At 41.3% G+C, this 19,488-nt stretch overlaps 2 protein-coding genes across 4 annotated transcripts in view; both read left to right on the forward strand.

Moving 5' to 3' along the window:
- The first annotated feature begins 436 nt into the window (after nucleotides 1-436).
- On the forward strand, nucleotides 437-9,345 carry LOC104151654 (complement C1q and tumor necrosis factor-related protein 9A). The gene is made up of 4 exons (XM_009686620.1): nucleotides 437-525; nucleotides 3,108-3,274; nucleotides 6,088-6,150; nucleotides 8,540-9,345. The coding sequence occupies exons 1-4, from the start codon at nucleotides 521-523 to the stop codon at nucleotides 9,343-9,345; spliced, it is 1,041 nt and encodes a 346-aa protein (XP_009684915.1). The 5' UTR covers nucleotides 437-520.
- Nucleotides 9,346-11,571: 2,226 nt separating this feature from the next.
- MIPEP (mitochondrial intermediate peptidase) overlaps nucleotides 11,572-19,488 on the forward strand; it is a 77,174-nt gene continuing 69,257 nt past the window's right edge. The window contains exons 1-3 of one of the 3 annotated variants that reach the window (XM_068930218.1): nucleotides 11,572-11,658; nucleotides 15,859-16,032; nucleotides 17,760-17,848. In XM_068930218.1, coding sequence (XP_068786319.1) covers nucleotides 11,629-11,658; nucleotides 15,859-16,032; nucleotides 17,760-17,848 — 293 coding nt within the window. In that variant the 5' untranslated portion in view covers nucleotides 11,572-11,628. Of the gene's footprint in view, nucleotides 11,812-13,659; nucleotides 13,676-15,858; nucleotides 16,033-17,759; nucleotides 17,849-19,488 lie in introns of those variants that run through there. The other 2 variants (XM_068930217.1, XM_068930219.1) reach the window with 2 other exon arrangements.

Consider the following 19,488-nt stretch of genomic DNA (forward strand, 5'->3'; position numbering starts at 1 on the left):
GTTATTTCTTTTTTGCAGTCACCTAATATTTGTAAAGCCATGTTCACAGTGGTGTTATTTTTAATTTCTATAGCCCCTTTGTCAGGCTTCCCTCGACTTCCACTGTAAATTGCTTGAGGTAGAGGTAACTTTATTAAATTTTTTGGAGCACAATGATGGCAGGAGACCTGCCTTCTGCCAGGCAATAAGACAAAATCTAACATTTGGTGTAATGTTTGCATATAATTGAACAGGCAACTCAAAAGCCTTGTTAATCCACTGTAACAATTTTCTTCCGCATAGCAGTGGCAAGAGGCAAAGTGCAGTGCACTTCAGTGTAGTATTTAAATACATAGAAAGATCCTTGTTTAAACCTCTGTTTTAATTATTGAACAGCTCTCAAAATTAAATCACTGACCTTTGAGAATTTAGTGACCAAACAAGTGCTTGTCCTAACAGCACGTCTGGTGCCTGCATTCCTTTATAGGAAGGTTTTGCACTCTGGTGAAAGATGCCCAAGAACAGCACAAGTACAAAGTGAATGAGGTAAGACAAAAGATCCTATATATGCTGCTGCTGCTGATGTCAACTTGTGATGAGGAATGCACGTACAAGGAGCAAATGTTTATTCCCTTAGAAGACTGGGAATGGAGTTTTCTCTCAGGAGACGGGGTCAGACTTTTCCATAGGGCGCATCATATCTTAACGGCTTTCCACAAAACACTTCTCCTTCCTTTTGCACTCCTCTAGAGCCTTTTGACTAAGACAGCAAATATTTACCTAGTATAGAAGTAGCAAGAAAATGTTTGACCTATTTTCAACTTCCTTCCTTGCAAATTAGCAGCAGCAAAGAGGGATTTTGTTGGTGTATGATCAAACAGCTCTCTGTAGATCACTGGCAAAGCCAGCATAAATAACATTTCCAATAATTGTTGTAAAATTGGGAATGTTCCTGGAAACAGAATGAAAAATTTATGGAAAGTGTTCCAAAGTCAAGACTTTTAAGTTAAGTTAAAAGAATATTGAGGTTTGATATTCCTAACAGAATGTAATTACTCTTGATGAGAACATATGAAGGTATCTCTCTTTTTACATGGTATCTGTGTTTATTATTCCGTAACCCTGAGCAATTATGGTAAAGAGACTAAGCAGAATACATCATAGGCTTAGTCAGTGCAAATGAATATTTCAAAAGAAATACTGATCTTAATATTGGTTTTTCATTCATGAAATAATTGATTTAAGCCAATTATGTAAAATTTTCTCATTCTGACCATCACTTTTACTTAGTAAATAAGTGCTTAACCTATATAGCCTGAGCTTCTGTGTATTAGCGATATTTATGCATATTAACACCAAATAAAATAGACATTCACTTTGTTGCTATTTGATTTTTGTCCCTGAATCTAATCTCTTCCCATCAATTGCTCTTATACTCACTTAATCAAGAAGTGTCCAGAAGAAAGTATTAATGTACTTCAGTGGGCCTCTACTACAAGTCATTAAATACGAGAGACTAATGAAAGAATAAATTTAGCTGGCTTTATGTAGTTACATGAGAAGGGGGGAATCAGGCTAAAGATCTGTTTTTGCCAAAAAGCTCTCTTCCTTGATCTCTCACATCTTTGCCCTCATCTCCCTCTGCTCCTGCTCTGACCCTCTGTGAGGCCATGCAACTTATTAACCCAGAAGATGACTAACTTGGCCAAAAAAAAAAAAAAAAGAAAACGACTATGATTGTTTTGTGCTGAGTAGGTGAGTTGCCTTGCCTTAGCTCACCTCTTGCAGGCACCAGAGCCAGCTCCTGGGAAAGGCAGAAGCAGCACTGTGCAGCCACGAGCAGGCTGGGAGAAATGTGGACGGAGCAGCTGACATTAGGACTTCAGCTTCTTCACAGTTATGAGCTGTTAGACTGGCTCAATTATCTGATATTATTTTACCCTGAAAGAGCTGTTAGACAGATACTGGGTCATTAATTGCCAACGCTATCTCGGCAAAGCCTGGAGGCCATCGAGAAGAGCTTCTTTATAGACTCCAAATGCATAGGTACCATTTGGTAGCAAAGCCTTTGAAAGAGGAAGGAGGGAGCTGGAACAGGTAGGCAGGCCTGGGCATGGCTCTGGAAGGCAGCAGTGGCCATGAAGCAGCTCCTTGTTGGGCGCAGGTCTGGCTAGAGGAGTCTACAAAGAGATTCCTCTGAAAGGAGACTGTCTAAACAATAAATAAGCTAAACTGCAGCTGAGAGAGAGAGAACTGTGCACAGAATCCTTGTGCATGAGCACAGCACCACTGATCCAGGCTGAGTCACCTCAAAGATCTGAAATTTTGACTTGGGCTTAGGACAGCAATAACATTGTTGCACACTGCTGTACAAACTTGCCAGGCATTGGGGCTTCAGGATATTGGTCACCGTAAATCAGATCCTTAAAAGTTATTTGGCAGAGAGCTGCTGCAGTTACAAATTCTTTGCTGTAATTGCTGAAAACGAAACTGATGATCACTCTTGTCTAAGCTGCCATTTTATTTTGCTCTTTGCATTTGGGTTAAGTTCAACAAAATCTATGAAATCTGGGCTTCATCAAACCACTTCTGTTTTAGATATAAGAGAGTTAAACTCTGTGGGATGCACAACTAGATCCTGCGGATATCAAGGGTCATTTTAATCCTCCCCAAAGCTTTTGTGACTTTTAGCTGCTTACTATCTACCTATGCCCAAATTTCTATGGACTCTCTTTGCAGAATTACTTACTTCCACAAGTCACACTGCATAGGGAAATATGAAACAGAACCTAATGCTCCCAATCATAGGGAATTAAGAAATATTTTAAATTGTGTGAAGCTGAGTTAAAGTTTCAACAGTATGATGAAGTTGTGACTCATATTCCTATTAAAATATTTAAAATAGCACTCAGCAGTCTCCAAGATTGTATCTAAAGCTATAAACAAACCTATTTAAAAAAAAAAAAAGATATGGTGATAATCCATTTCCTGCCCCCCATCCTGCATCCCCTTCCTGGACTCACAAGCTCACAGGCTAAATATAGGAAGAGAGACAAAGAGGTAGGCCCAGGCAAATATACTTTTCCTTTCTTAAATCTTTCAGCCAAAATCATATCATTTATCTAAAGAATGAAAAGTTGGATTATACTGCTGGCTATTGTAGCCAGCACAGAAGAAACAAAAAACCAGGACATCTGTACCCAAGGGTATCCTGGCATCCCTGGCAATCCCGGACACAACGGCATACCTGGACGTGATGGACGTGACGGCACAAAAGGCGACAAAGGGGATACAGGTACTATGTTCAACATAAACGATTTGATGTAGGAAATTGGGTGCCATTAGTTGCCAAAGCTATCTGCAGTCACAGCCCGTTAACAGGATTATTCTGCCTAGCCTTCAGAACACATTCTTCTATTTCCTTGTTTGAAGAAGAAAACGCAAGGAAAGACCTAAGACAGAAAGAAAGATAGCAAATACTATCGAGAGGTCAAGTGCAGGGGACAAGAACAACTTAACACAAGAAAGACTTTATCTTCTATTTTGTGAACAATTTTCAGGTCTGTCTGAAAATTTTAAAGCCTGCAAACCTGCTATTACACTTACAAGACAGAAACTATGTTTCTGTAAAAAACTTCTTCAACAAACTTCAAGCCCAGAAAAAAAAAAAAAAGCAACTGATTCCTTGTTCGGTGTAGTAGGAAGGGTGCAAGGATAACAAGATTTCTTCCTCATCTAAATTTTACATTTGTAGGACTTGATTCTGAGTGCATTTACTTGCTGTAACTCAAGAGCCATTACAATAAATTTCAGGAATAGAGACTATTGAAAATACAGTGTCATATTCATGCCTGCTGTACCAAGCTATAAAAGAGATTTGAGTACGATACTGAGACAGAGGTAACCTTCTTAGCTTCCTAAAACTCATCATTCCCATGGTACTTCAAGCCTTGGGATAAGGCTGGCCTGTTCTCCCGTGCCGGACTATCAAGGCCAAGGTTCCACAGGATGACAAATCTGCGGACATCAAGACTTCATCAAAAGTGTCACAACCCCAGAATGCAAAGCACATGACAAGTGCAAATCTGCTGCTTCAAGTTTGTTCACAAAATTTTGTGGGGTGAACTTTTCTCCAATAGATCTCATGTGTCATCACGCATTATGCATAGATCCGTCACAAACAACTGTTATTACCGGCCTGGCTAATCCAGCAGCACACTCCAATCCAGGTCAATCTTACTTACTTACCTGATGACCCCTTCTCCAGAGATTGGATCTTAATGATTGTGAACCACATCTCTTTTCTGTAATGTATATAACCTACTATATAAACCAAACTGAGGTCAGTAGTTTAAAATACATTAACTTTAAATGTGCGTTGTGTTCTACTTTTTCTTTGAAGCAAATGGAAATGCCTGCCTTTTACAGATTGAGCTGCTGATGCAATCACAAAACCAAAAGCTAATGAATTACCTTCTTCACCAGAAAATTATTGGCCTGCATAGAAAATGCACGCTGCAGAATCAATGGTGAAGGTGTAGTCTGACGTGCATGTCTTTGGTGGTAATGCAGGCATAAGCAGGATTCTCTACCAGATCCTTTTGCTGTCCCTTCACTCTTCTCTTTTATACAGCACAACTGTTTGTGTGGCTACACAATCAATTAAACTAGCTGAAAGATAACCAGCTCTTCTAATTTGGGCAATGAAGAGTTACTCACTGTTTACTGCCTGCCCTGGATGACTGAAAGACAAATCTACCTGCTTTCGTATTTATCTCATCGGTTGCTAAAGAGTTATTTTAAACTCTTTTGTTTATAACATGATCTACACAGCTCCTGTCAAGCAACTGCTCACCTGCTCCTTCTGCTTTCACTGTCCTCGCCTGGGTGAAAACAAAATCTTTTAAAATCTAAAAGCAACAACAGAAATCCGTTAGCTTCTATTAAACAGGTACAGTTAATTGCCTTGCATTTTTATACGCAAAAGTTGAGCAGGAGTCCAGAAGAGTCTGAAAAATGGAAAATTGAGAGCTTACTTCTTTTCACTTCTCTTACAAAGTCCTGCACTTTGGGCCACTTTCCATTAAAATGGGCAAGTCATCACATGATACCTGATCACAGGTTTCTGGTAAAGCATCCAACTTTTTTTTCCTAAGTTAAGCTATTGTGATGACTGTACTGACTTTTCTGTGTTTGAACAAATTGGGGTGACTGTACCATTCTTTATATTGTATATTCCACAAATACCTTTGCAACTGAATACACAAGACTTAGTTTTATTCCTTTTCAAGCCAATGGAATTTCAAGAGATGGTGAACTGTGCCCATTGTGCAGAAAACTGCTGGAGAACTGTCCTCTAGTCCCTATTGCTGGGAAAGGCGAGGAGAGCTACTCTTGGAAAATAATTGCATCTAAACTGCCAACTCTTTTTTCTTGTGAGGTTTTCTGGATACAAATATGGGTATTTGCTCACCCACCTCTTGGTCATCCATGAGGTTATCACAAAGACGATTTCTGTAACTGCGCTCTTTAGAGCAGTGGAAAGTCTGAGATATGTTAAGTACAGGGAGTACGGGGGTGAATCTCTTCTTCAGATCTACATACAGTATTATTCCGTTGGGATATTCCATCATCGATGGCCAAACTGCTGCAGCTGTCTTTCCTGGTGAAGGGAGTTAACCACTGTTTCACTAGTAAGCTTCCCATCACTATAACACTTCCTTCTGAGTGTGGCTTCCTCGTTCCTTTTCCTGATGGTATCTTCCATGGATAGAGGCAACAACAGCATCTGATGCTTTCACACGCTTGCTCGTGACCAGGATATAGCTCCTCCACGTATTTCAATACCCTGCTTTTTTAGGCCAAGGATTCCTTCTGTCTCCAAAAGCATTGGCCCCAGCAGAGCTGTTCTTTCCGTGCTCTCTCTTTATCTTCCCGTAAGATAAAAGTTTCAGCAGTGGCATCCACTAAAGATCAGCAGTAAGAAAGAGTTCTGTTCACATCACTGTTTAGCCAGGCTTGGAGATGAAGGATCCCAGCAGGATTCAAACCCCAGTTTTATGGCAATTTAACTATTTAATGAAGATCTGTTTTTCTCTTTTGTATTAGGTGCAGCAGGACTTCCCGGATCTCCAGGGAAAGATGGCACAAATGGAGAGAAAGGAGAACGAGGTCAGAGAAAAAGTTTCAATTTATTAGTTTTCTATCAGCTGCTTCCCCTGGGTTTGTGAGCACTCAGAGTCCTAGACATTAGCATTAGCTTAAGTACCATATAGATACCATTTATCCATGCATACAACAAATGAATAGTTCTTTAGAAATCTTCATCCAGACACAGTAGAGGCTGCATATAATCACTGATCATACAGAGCGAAATTTATCACTTCCAGTTATCTTGCTGCCCTTGACCACCTATACCTTGCTCACTCAGCCTGTTATCCCACCTTTCCCATCTCTGATCCCACCATTGGCTGCTGAGGAAGATACTGGAAACATAGCCACCTCAGGAAAGAGAGACCCCTGCAGCTATGTATGTATTTGCAGGGAAAGGTACTTTTAAAAAGGAATTTCTGAAGGCATGGGTCGTACAGCTGAAAATATAGTAAACCCCTTTACACAATGAGATGAATCAGGTAGGGAACAGACCCAAAATCTGATAGGGGAAGGCAGCTATTTCTAGAGTAAATACACATAAAACACATAAAAGACACACATAAAAGACTCTTTTCCTGTACTTTTTCCATGCTTTTGTGCAGTCATAGCACAGGCAGACACCCTGGAGCTCAGCCAGCAGAAGTAGTAGTATCCTAAAATATGGGGCCATGAAACATTGGTCCTAAGACCCTGGTTTAAAGGGGCTTCCAAGACCTTCCAAGACAAGGGTTGCCAGATATCCTTTATAATCTGGGATTCACCACAGATCCCGTTTCTCATATTTCTGTGGCCTTTTTCTTGTCTTGTCATGGCAGTCATAAACTTTTCCAAAACCCCAGCAGTCCAAGCTACCAAGAATGCTGGAAAGTAGGTACTTCACTGCTTCAGCCAAACTATGCACGTACAGCAAGCTTACTGCATTGGAGGGATGTACATGTGCAGTGACTTGTCATCATAAATGCAGGGAGTCAAACTGGAGTCAGCGACTGTGCAAATGGTATCATATCATTCTGCACAAGTTCAGCAACCCTGATATGCTGGATTTGTGAGTCCTCAGACTAACTGTGCATGGACAATTTGTATTTGCAAAAGCATGGAAGTCTCCAAAATACACAGTGTCCAGGTCCTGCAAAATCCTTAAAATGACCCTGAAAAATAAAACATAGTACATAGGCTTCAGTGGGGGCTGTGGGAGCCCACTGAAAAAGCTGAGTACGCACTTAAATTGCTAAACTGTGCGGGGCCCATGCTCACTTCTGCCATGGCTTTACTGCCTGAGCTCCCACATGCTGCAGTCACATTTCTGGCTGCATGAGGGACCCTTCTTCATTTGGTCTGTGCCAGAGACAGGAGGTACACATTCTGCGCAGGATTATCGAGGTGCATGGGAGAGATTACAGGCTACTCCATATCCCTCAGACTTTTCTCCAATGTATTAGAAAAGACCCCAGTCCTCGAAAGAGTGTAAGACATGAGGACAAATGTTTACATTTACCAAGGCTACGGTATCTTCCTTTGACATTATCCTGTTAGCTCTGTGCTGCTTCTCTCAGGGCCTCAGCAAAGAACCTCACCTGCCATGTTTTCAGTTTATTGCTGCTGTTAAATACTCTCAATAACTTCAAAGAGGCCAGGAGTAATGTAAATACAGTGTTATTCCTACCATCAAAACTGGGAGCTTTATGCAAAAATTATCAGATTCTTTTGCTGAATGATAATAATAGAGTATATGAACATTAGGGTATCTTCGGACATTCAAATCCATCAACTGCTAACTTGCCCTTCACATCATGAGCCCTTCACCTGGGAATCTCTGCAGTAATTAGCAGATTTTCAAGGGTTCTGAGCTTCAGTGCAAGTGTGAGTGAAGGATAAATGCAGCATGTGAAAGGAAATAACAACATCAAAAACCCTTCAGTTGCATTTCAGTAGCAGCTTAGGTAACTCAAGCAAAGCCCCATTGTGTAGAAACTATCGAAACATCTGGCAAGTAAGCGTTGGGTGTCACCTCGTGGAGCAGATGCGTTCTACCCATGAGGTTGTGAACTGTCTACTTTGTATACCAAAGGCTGAAAATAGCATCTGGACAGATGATGCTTGTGCTTGGGATGATCTGAGCTTTCAGTGCTATCACCAGCCTGTTGTAGAAAGCGAGTAATCGCCCATACCTTTCCTTGAGGTCATTCTTGCTGTTCTCAGCTTGGACAGCTGCTTTTTAAAGCAACAGCAGGTTCATTAGATGTTATGTTTATCCTACACGTAGCTGTATGAGATACTGTATGTACAGCAAGTGCAGTATGCACCGTGACGACACACACCTATACATCTATGTCTTTGTGCTGAAATTCATGTTGTGCTTCACTAATCCAGTGGAAGATCACAAGAAAATGTCATTTTTTTCATTCAGGAACCAATGGGACTGTTGAAGAGAAGGGGAACAAAGGAGAAAAAGGAGAAAGAGGACGACCTGGGAAACTTGGACCAAAAGGAACTATAGGGTCAGTGGGTTACAAAGGTCAGAAGGGAGAACTGGGACTGCAGGGGCAAAAGGGATTAAAAGGAGACATTGGGCCCATAGGTCCAAAAGGTACAAAGGGTGAAACTGGGCATCCTGGAAGAATTGGTTTGCCAGGGCCTATTGGCCCAACTGGTAATCCAGGTCCTAAAGGTAATACCGGCAATTTGGGACCGCAGGGTAATCCAGGAGTTCAGGGGGAAAGAGGCTTGAAAGGGGACAGAGGAGATAAAGGAAACATCGGTGCCACTGCAGTCCTGCCAAGAAGTGCATTCAGTGTGGGCCTTACAGTCACCACCAAATTTCCCCCTTCTAATCGCCCCATCAAGTTTGACAAGGTGCTCTATAACGGTCTAAATGACTATAACCAAATTACTGGCAAATTCACCTGCAAATATTCCGGCGTTTACTTTTTCACCTACCATATCACTGTCTACTCAAGGAATGTCAGAGTAGCTCTAGTGAAAAATGGGATCAAGATGTTGCACACCGTGGACAGATATCAAGGTGCTGAGGACCAGGCCTCTGGAGCTACCATCCTTGAACTCCAGAGCGGAGATGAGGTGTGGCTACAGGCTCACCTAGGAGAAACTTTTAACGGGCTGTTTGCTGATGCAGATGATGACACAACCTTCACCGGATTCTTACTGTTCAGTAACTCCGACATGCTGGAGTCAGTCCCATTACCTGCAGCGTAAATCCATGTTATATTATTCTTTGCCTTGGCTGAATTGTTGTTTGATTCCTATCGACCTGAGTTTCAGGATGGTGCAAGCACTGGAGGTGCTGTATTATACGCAATACTGCTTTACTTCTTTAGAATTCTTCCCCAGTCTTGAAATTCCTAATAGTAGTTCCAACTTGCATTTTGAGCACTTTTTCCTAAGGAAACAAGACTCATCCAAGAATGCTGTATGTCTATGCCCTCCACTTCTCTCTAATAAAGTTTTAATCTGCTGGCCAATTTCAATTGAATTTGATAGAGAGCAGAAAACATACAGGGAGGTACACCAAAGGCGGAAGGGGAGAACAAGGACCGCTGGGCAGGGTGGGACCAGGTAGAGATCTCCCTAAAAGTTTAGTAAAAAACTGCAGTTAGGGAAAGGAGAGAGAGCGTGCTAATGCCCCAGCAGAGAGAAAACGAAGGAGAGTTCAGCCATTACCCATTTTGTTTCACAGCAGTGGTCTGGCCACTCAGCATTTCTGTGCTGTCCAGACAGTCAGAATAGCAAATTGTAGCTCAAAGGACCAGAAGGCATCCCAGTGAGATCGTCCTACATATATCTGTAGGATGGTCAGGCCTCTGTATGCCTGCAACTGCTGTTTGTTCAAGGAACAACTTACTGTGCTGCATTTTTCATAATTAACTGCTAAAGCACATCTCAAGACAAGAGAAATAATCACTCTGAAGAGTTGGTATTAAACTCCGTTTGTCCCACTCACAAATTATTTGTTTATTTATTAAACTGTTCTAATCTTCTGTTGTCAGCTTTGCTTTTTAAAAAAGACAAAATAAATGTGCACATTTTTTGCCTGTAGTTTTAGTACAATTGGTTTTAACGAACGGCTTCTGTCTAAGTATGGGCAACTCTTGTGTCTACAGTCCTGGCCTTGATGCATTACTGCTTTGGTAACTTACTACAGTTACACAGTGCTACATACACCAGTTTGGAAGGTCAGATGTTTTAAAAGAAAGTGGGAGCCAATTTTATTATATGATCATCAAAATATTATGGTACTTTTTAAAATATATTGTACTACTCATACTAGATTTTATAAAGGAGAGTCCTATTAAGAGTTCTTCAGATTCTTTGCCTTTCACTTTCTTTACATTTCCTGTATCACAGACATCCAATTCCCCTTTCACATGTCTCTTTCTAAGTCAATATCTGCTTTCCTGGCAGCTCAGCTGTTCAAAAATCATTATTCAGCCTTTAAGCATGAACTTGGATTCAGATGTATATGGGAGTTGTTCTGCCTTTTTTTTTTTAGCTTTTAGAACACATTTATTTCACATTTTCAAACTTTTGAATTCATGCACTGTTGTAATTGCAGCAGCTGGAATTTAAGAAAAATGCTGTCACAAGACCCATGAGAAAATTGCAAGTTCTGTCAATTACAAGACGTAGGTCTCTGTCGCCCTGTCTATACCGCATACAGTAGTTTCTCCAGGCCAGTTTATATCTTTTTAGGTAGTATGTGTTGAGGGAGACAAAACTAGGCCGGTTCGCACCATTTTAAAGTTTTAAACCTGGGTTTAGCACTGTTTGACACCTCTGCACAGGCTGCTTGCTTTATGTCACAGATCAGTTTTGTTGCAGCTGATCAGAATTTTTAAACACAGTTTTCAAATATGGTTCTTTGCCCTTTGCTTAGCTGGAGCTCTGAAATGGAGCAAAATGAAGCGCTAGAAGGAAAAGCCACGTGGATTCTCTGATGTGGATAGATATTTAACGACAAGTGCAAAAACACAGCCTAACGTTGCAACAGCAGAAGTACTTATGCACTATAGTGCGGAAGTAACAGGTGCAAAACTAATTCTCCAGAAGGAAGTATCATCTTTAATCAACACTAGAACCGCTGTACTGCAGCACTGCTCTGGCGATTATTTCCTGTGCCATACATCTGTAACTTCTGTGAACTTTCTCAGGTTTTCCCCTGCCCTCCTTTTCCACTCAAAACCTCCAGTACATGAACAAGACGCGGTTAAGTCTCGCCCTGTTACCCTCGGAAGGGAATAAAGCAGACCAGCCTGCTAGCACAGGCAGGGCAGCATCTCGAAATCCTCTACGAAAGCACTGTGAAAGGCCGAGACCCGCCTTCGGACTGGCTCGAAGGGACAAGGCGACAGCAGCACCGCCCTAAGGCCGCGGGATGGCCGCCGCCCCGCCCCTGGGGCGGGGACGGGCGCAGGTCGCGGCCCACCCCGGAACTGCCGAGCGCCGCGGGCCGGGCCGGGCCTCCCTTCCCCTCGCCACGCCATGCTGGCCGGCTGCAGGCGGGCGCTGCCGGCGGCGCTGGGCCGCGCGCTGCGGGGCCGGGCGGCGGCGGCGGCGGCGGGCGGCGGCGGCGGCGGCCGCCGGGCGGTCAGCACCAGCTGGTGCCCCGTGGGGGCCGCCTTCGACGCCAAGCAGCAGCGCGGCAGCGCCGCCGGCGGGCAGACGGTGAGCGCGCGGGGAGGCGGTTGAGGGGCGGGGGCGGGGCCGCGCGCGCGCGCGGGCGGGGAGGCGGTTGAGCGGCGCGGCGGGGCCGGGGACCGTTGAGCCTGTAGAGGGACGGGGGGGGGGTGGCCTGCGGGACGCGGTGGGTGCCGGCTGCTGGCAAAGTCGGGTTTTGCTTGTTGCGTGTAGGTTCCGCCCCCCCCCCCCCTTTCCCCCTTTTTTATGTCATTTTGAGTAGCCCGGGCCGCTCACCCGCTGCGCCCTCCTCAGCCGGGAGCTGAAGGTCGCGGTCAGTCACGTTTGCGCCTCGGTAGGTCCCGAGGCCGTCGCGGGTCGCTGCCCTGCGACCCTCGTTCACCGGACAGCGTGTTTTTAGAGGCTTATAATTCGCTGGGTGGTTACTTCTTCTTAAAAAAAAAATCAATAAATGTATTGATTTCAAAACACTGTTTCTGTTTCAAAACGTTATTTGGAATCCTTAACAAAATCCTCAGAGTTTAGTAGTTGATGAGCGGTGGGCTGTGCAAGGGTGAGCGTCACCGATAAATCAATTTTAGTTTCGATTTTTGGAATAATTTAAAATTATTAATAGCCGGGTTCCTCTTGTGTTCTCTAGTGAGCTTTTTGTTTCTTTATTCTGACTATTAACTGGTGAGAAAAGGAGAGAACGCAGAGGAAATGTAGCTACTTGTCATGCAAAGCTTGTAATTGCACATGGTGTATTTACAATCAGGCATCTGAAATACGGCCTCTTTGCATTTTTGTGTTTTGAGAGGATCTTGGTGGGATTTGAGGGGAAGAGGAGCAGAGGAATTTGCTCTGGCCAGTATTTCAGGCTGAATTTTTCAGTTTAAGATACTGAATTCACATGAGGTGGTAAACAACCTAAAAAAATAAGTTTTTTAATTTCAGTTCTAGTTAAAAATTCAGGAGCCTGACTTCTAGGCACTCAAGAGTCTGGTTAGAATCTCAGTAGAAAATGTTTTTCTCATATGTATTTCTCTCTCCTCCCCCCCCCCCCCCCCCAATTTAGCGCTCTTACCTGGCCATATCTTTTTTTAGCTGTCAGTGTTCTTTGGCAATGCTTCAAAATTAAGTAGACTATTGACATCCTTTCAGGTAGATGTCATTTTTACCATTAAGTTGCTCTTTGCAACGTAGGTGATAGGCAGGCTTGCTGATCTATTTCTGTTTAAGGGTGAGTTAGTTTAGCTTGTTGGTGAGAGTCCTGGGAAATGTTTCTGACCAAATAACCAACGTTTTTTTTTTTTTAAACATTTTTAAAGTAATTGTTGTTTTCTGGCAAGCCCTGTTTTTGATAGACATTATGCGATAAATGTTATACAAATGGTAAATTTGGCACTGTGAAACTTTGCTAGCAAAATTCTCTGTCTTGCTTGTGTTTATTTTCTGGGTCCTGTCAGTAAAACCAAAACTACTCTTGGTGGATCCAAGGAACAAGTTCCTTAACAGCGTAAGATGTGCTGGTGCAGTTTCAATGGCACGGTGCAAATAAGCAGAATACTTAGGATGCCTGTAGAATACAGGTGTGCATCCTCTGACAGAGCTGTTCCTGCAGTAGTGTCCAGGCTGGTCGAACTGTTGAACTCTAGGGCTAAGAGATTCAGTGACTACAAATCTGACCCGTTTGCAATCCACCCATTTGTTGGGAAATTATTTTCTTCTTGCTCCTGCACCTTTGCAAGAATACTGACGTAGGTCTTACTCCAGCAAAAAATCCGCATAAATATGCTGTGTATTTGCTTGGTCTAGGGAATGGATTCTGTATTCGCTTGGTCTTGGAAAGGATGAAGAGTTCTTTGAGAATAGAGATGTGTATTCCAGACTTGCAAGAACAATGTGACAGGTAGGGTATAAATGCTGATACCAAGCAAAGAGAAGAATGCTGCAGCTGTATAGCCAGTTAAAGAACGGTTAAAGCCAATTAAAGAGTACAGAGAAGTGCTCTGGACTTCTGGATTTTTTTTTCTTTATATATGTCCAACTTAGTGTCGTATGAAGGAGGAACTGCATGGCTAATTTACCTCCAAGAGGAGATGTCGCCTGTTCAGAGAACTGTGTGCCAAGGAGGAGCCCTCTTGGGAGGGCAAATGGTGGTATAGGGCAGCAGGAAAGCCAGAAACTGTCTGAGGCCCTTCAGAACCCGAATCCTCAAATGAAGCAGAATAAAGGGACAGGGTCTTGAGCGTTTTATATAGCAAGCATTAATGAAGGACACTATGATAAATATGTGTGTGTGTGCATGCATGTTTATTTATATACAGATATATACACATATAAATCTTTTACTCAGTGTTCTCTTCATTTCAGTCCAATTCCTGTCCCCAAATAACAAATGAAAACATGGGAAGTACAGGTCATGGGTTAGGTCTTAGTGTGGCCAGGTTATATTAAGAGCTTTAGAAAAAAATGGCAGTATTTGCAACGCGGACGGAGAGAGGACAGGAAAAAGCAACCCGGAACATTCCAAATACCTTTTTTTAGGTGTTGCTTTTTCCTCAGAATACATAATTTTACAGACAAACTGTCAGTTTGCAGCTTTTCAGTTTATCTGGATAAATACTTGGAATTTACATGCAGACCAGGAACTGACTAACTTCCGTATCACAAAGGTCGTGCGGAAGGTGCATTCTAAAGTGACTGGTGTTCAGATTTTCAAATCGAGGTTGTGATTTTTAGATGCTGGGGTTAAATTTGGGAGCGGATGGATGTTGTGTGAGGTCATCTAACTGGTGCTGTTAAATGCTTTAGTTAGCTTGTAAGGAGATGCTCATGTTGCAGTTGGACAGTTGCAGAGGGAGTCTGTTGCTTGCAGAAAAGTTGTTTTATCCTACTTGAAAAAGCTTTTTTGCTGCTGTATCATGAAATTTTTCTAGGAGATAGTTGTAGTGACTTGGTCTGATCTGCAGTACGACCTTCTTTCACTCTATTCTGCAAGCGCAGAATGTAATTGCTGTCCATGTCTCACCTGCCAAAACCATTCTCAGTTAGTGTGTTACACCGCACTACAGGACAGGAAGAGGCTTGGTAAGAGCTTCAAGAAGGAAACTGTTCATACCGTAGAATTCTTGTGTTGCTGCTGATCATTCCTTCAAGATCTGGTTCCAGCACTTGGGACACATTTCATGAGCCTGAGTTCACTGTCCCATTGCCTGCGGTTGGTTGATGAGTACCCAGGACAGCTGGCCAACTCATGCACTGTTCTGTCCCCTGCCCCTCTCCTTCATAAGTTTCTTTCTTCTGAAGAAGAAAGGGATGATTTGCCCTCATTTCAGAATGTAAAGAGACCTTCTATGATTTATTTGGTGCCTGTGGTTTGGAAGCAAGATAAAGACTTTGAAAAAAGGACAGTATAGGAGGTTATGGGACAGAACAGGAGAACTGGTGAGAATTCAGTGCCAAACTTACTGTTTGCTAACCATAAACTTGGCTAAAAGAATTCCAGTGAGGTTGTGCTCTAGAGAGTGATGCTGGGAAATCAAGATGTTTACATGGGATGCCAGTGTCTTTGACTGATGTTACTTGATTTGTGATGGTTCTATCTGCAGAGACACCCATGGGAACATTATAGTGAAGTGCTGCAATGTGCTAGCTGGAGTCATTCTGCTAAAATTTCATAGTGAAAACAGTTCCTTACAGTATAATGTCTAAATTACTTTTGAAAATAAGGCTATAGGAATTTATTTGATCAGAAACTTCTCTAACAAATGATGAAGTAATGCTGTATTCACAGACTATTAAATGTAGAATTTACGTCCTAATGAAGACTTCTAACTAGTTGTGGTGCTTAAAATTTTAAAAGCACAAATAATTAGAAAATACATAAAATGCATTGAAGAAGAATTCTGGGTAATATTATGATACTTATTCCAAGTTTAATTTGCACACTGATTAAATAGAAACATCTGAGATTTGTAGGACTTCTTTGCTTTGGAGAATAAGCAGAACTTTTTTGTCTGATATTCAGGCAAAGGGGCAGAAATTACAAATGATAATAGTGATGCGTTTTCACTGTGTTCTGTACCGTAGGGTCTGTTTGGTGTTCCAGAACTGAGTTGTCCAGAAGGATTTCAAGAAGCACAGGACAAAGCATTGCAAGAATCAGAACAGCTGGTCCAGAAGGCATGTTCAACACCGCCTGGGCCTGAGATTGTAATGCTCTTTGATCAGCTTTCAGATGCTTTGTGCAGAGTAGCAGACTTGGTAAGTTACTTTTTTATTCCTTGAAGTATGCTTTTAAACTGACTTGTTTTAATGGTTTACCCTGTGTTGTTCTGTTTTATGATTTTCTGCACTGCAATAAATAGTAGATCAGCTCTATGAAATTCTGTATTAAGACAGAACATTAAAAAGGCCCACTTGAGTGAATGTTAGTTACAGAGGGTTTTTCTGAATGATCCCTAAAGAACTTAGGCGTTAAAAGCAGCAGCTAAAGCTAAATAGTGTTATCTTTTATTAATACGGAAAACAGTGCAATTGCATTTCCTAGGTTCAATGAATTAGAACGCTTGGTCTGACATTCTGTAAATCGCAATACATTCAGTTTTACTAAGGCCCTTTGTATTGCTCTATTAGAAACTGTTTGTCCTAAGCATATCTTTTAAAAAGCATCACTCTTCATTTGAAGAGAGCAGTCCCAGCCTTCATGCTCAGTTGTTAATAATTCTCTGAACATTTTGCCTTTGTTTTTCACTTTTTAATTTCTCTGCATGGTTTCAACTTTCAAATACTGTTTCTTATTCTTTTCTAGACTCGAGATCTCTTTGTTCCAGGCACTTTTTTCTCATGCAATACTTATGCATTCTATCAAGTCACTTTAATTTTCCCTTTGCGTCTTACTGTAATTTTTATATGGAGTACAATTAATTCCTCATTTTAATCTTTCGATATCTAACTAAAACACGGATGCCAGAATTCATTTGTCATTGTTTTGTATCAGTCTTCCTGACCTAAAATTACCTCAGTTCCTCCTGCTTTCTGTTTTACACATCCAAAGATGGCCTATTTTTGCAGTACCCCATCTAGAAATTTGATGGTGATGTCCTGTTGGCAGGACTTTTTGAGATCTGCCGTTTAGCACGTACTCTGTCAGTATTACACAGGATTTTAAAAAGTCATTCTTTCCCTAAGAAGCGAAAGTCTTACGAGTATTACCTTTCTTTTCAGTCAAACTGCAATCACACTGTTAAACAAAGCTGACTGTGTTTCATATGCTTTCTGTAAAATCATGCTGAATGGCTTGGTGTATTCCTAATCTTTAGTTCTTCATCATTTGCAGCCCCAGAACCTTTGATTGCCTTGAATTCACATCAACAGTCATGGAAGCTGTTCTTCTTTATAGCTTTCTTCCAGCCTTCTGAGTTCTTCTAAATATTTGGAGACTTACTAAAAATCAGTATCGACAGGAGTGAAACAACAACCTATTCAAAATCCAAAAGAGCTTCTGGGTTTTCTTTTTAAACATATTTCTTCCTACTAGGTAGTGATCTCAGGGCTTAACTTGATGGTCTGTACGAAAGTTTGAAAACAATCCCTTTACACATATTTGGTGTTGTGCTGTCTTCTGAACTATGAAGTTTAGTTTTAAAAATGTTTTCTAATAATATTTAAAGACATCAGAGTATTTCTGTGTTGGAAGGACCGTTTTTGTAAGGTACACACCTTACAAAAATAATTTCAAGGAGTGTATGGGTTGAAAATATATTTTGGAAAGGACATTAAAACATGCACCATCTTGTTTAATAGTTATCAGCACAATTTCCCAGTAAAGTTAGTTTTTGAGAAAAAAGTTATGCATATAGATTGCACAGGACTGTAGAAAAAAGTGTTAATGTAAATGGAACAACTTCAAACTCCAACTTTATTTGTAAGACAAGATTTTTAATTTTTCTTCTTGCCTCACAGTTCTTTTCTTCCTTTTACCATGTCAGGCTGATTTTGTGAAAATTGCCCATCCTGACTTTGCGTTCAGAGAGGCTGCTGAAGAAGCTTGCAGGAACATTGGTACCATGGTAGAGAAGTATGTTTTCTTCTTTATTTTGCAATTACCATGTATGCCTTTTATAAATTAACTGTTCTATCCATTATGGTAATAGCATTATGGTAAAAAAAAAAAAGAGGAAGTATTGGCATGTGAAAAAAAAAATCACTCTTGTAGTTACGGGTATTTAAGGATTTAGCTTCATTGTGGGATCTCATAAAAGGTTATTCTATTTTGGTTTCAGTTTATATTCTGAAGAGAGTTTAAGTTATCAGCTGATTCCAAGTTGCTGGAGCCCATCAAACACTCAGGGCTACATTTTTCTAAGACTCATGACAGTTAACTAGCTATTGTGAAGCACGTGTAATGCTAATGTGGTTTTAAGATTGGAGTCTGTTTAATTCACGATACTTTTTCTCCTGGTATGCTGACGTCTTGAATCCCATTTCATGAGTGGGCTATGTGAAAGAGGAAAAGGACAGTTTTCCACTAAATAGTGTTTCTATTGTGTTGTCTAATAGTATTTCTATTTCTCAATTTCCTAAGTAGTATTTCCTAAGTAGAAATGTTATTTCTACTTAGGACTCTGATACATGACTGAGCTACCCTGACGTATATGTGTGCTCTCTTAAAAAGTCCATTTCATAGAAGACATTCTTAAAGTTGAAGTCTGGATTTTTTTTTTTTTTAAATCTCAAAATCTGTTCCTGAAAGTTGCCTCTGATGCTCTTGGTCATTTACCTCTCTTTTCCTTTTGACTTTTGAGAAGGTGGAAGGGAGTGATCTTTACTCCACATATACAGTGTCCTTTCAGAATTTTGGTGTCTTCCCTTTCCACGGCATTTGGGAATAGGCTTCTTAAGTGAAAGCTTTGCCAAGCAGCAGTGTGAAGGTGACCCAGACTGCTGCTTCTCTCAGGATTCCTAGTAAGAGAGGAGGGAGTGATGGTTCAGCTGATGTCCCAAAGTAAGTTGTAGGGGCAGTGAGGCCTTCTGCACTCTGTGGAGGACAGCAGTGCATCAGTTTGTTTGGTAAGCTTTATGACTTAAATGGCTGGCTAAAAAAAGAAAGAATTCTAAGAATTCTAATTCAGCAGAATTTGTTACTTTAGCCTTACCCACATGTTTGGGAAGCCTTTCGCTCAGAGTTGGATTTTTTTCCAAGATTTAAAGGTTGAGCATGCGATCTATAACAATATGACCTTAATATCTGAATGCTACTTCAGACTTAGAGTTTGTAGAAAGAAGAAAAATATTTACAAATTAATCTGAATTTCGTGGATTTATAAATTACTACACACGTACAGAACTAGCTGTTGCTGAATGTTCCTTTTCCTGGGCAAATGGTACCCCTGAGGAACTACTCTTGTTTAAGAAAAAGACTTTGATTTTGACATTTTGGAGAAGAGATGACTGGGGATAATCTGATAAGAATTCTGCAGAATCACAAGTAGATTGGATGAGGGAGGATAGTAATCAGTTGTTCATTGGCTCTTCCAAGAAAAGAATTAGTGGAATGCAGATTGAGAGCAAAGGAAAAGAGATGCTTTTTCATACACAGTCCCATGAAACTGTGAGACTTCTTGGAAATGCTGCGTATGCTAAATTTTTCTTTTTCTGTTTTGAGTTCAAAGGAAGACCAGTAACATTTATGGAAGAGTGATTAGTTGAAGATTACTA

Source organism: Struthio camelus, chromosome 1 (assembly GCF_040807025.1).
Source record: "Struthio camelus isolate bStrCam1 chromosome 1, bStrCam1.hap1, whole genome shotgun sequence".
NCBI lineage: Eukaryota > Metazoa > Chordata > Aves > Struthioniformes > Struthionidae > Struthio > Struthio camelus.

Excerpts from the sequence above, each read along its gene's own strand:
- LOC104151654 (XM_009686620.1), top strand. Across the intron at positions 3,275-6,087 it reads AGGCGACAAAGGGGATACAG|GTGCAGCAGGACTTCCCGGA; the intron begins GTACTATGTTCA and ends CTTTTGTATTAG. Across the intron at positions 6,151-8,539 it reads TGGAGAGAAAGGAGAACGAG|GAACCAATGGGACTGTTGAA; the intron begins GTCAGAGAAAAA and ends TTTTTCATTCAG.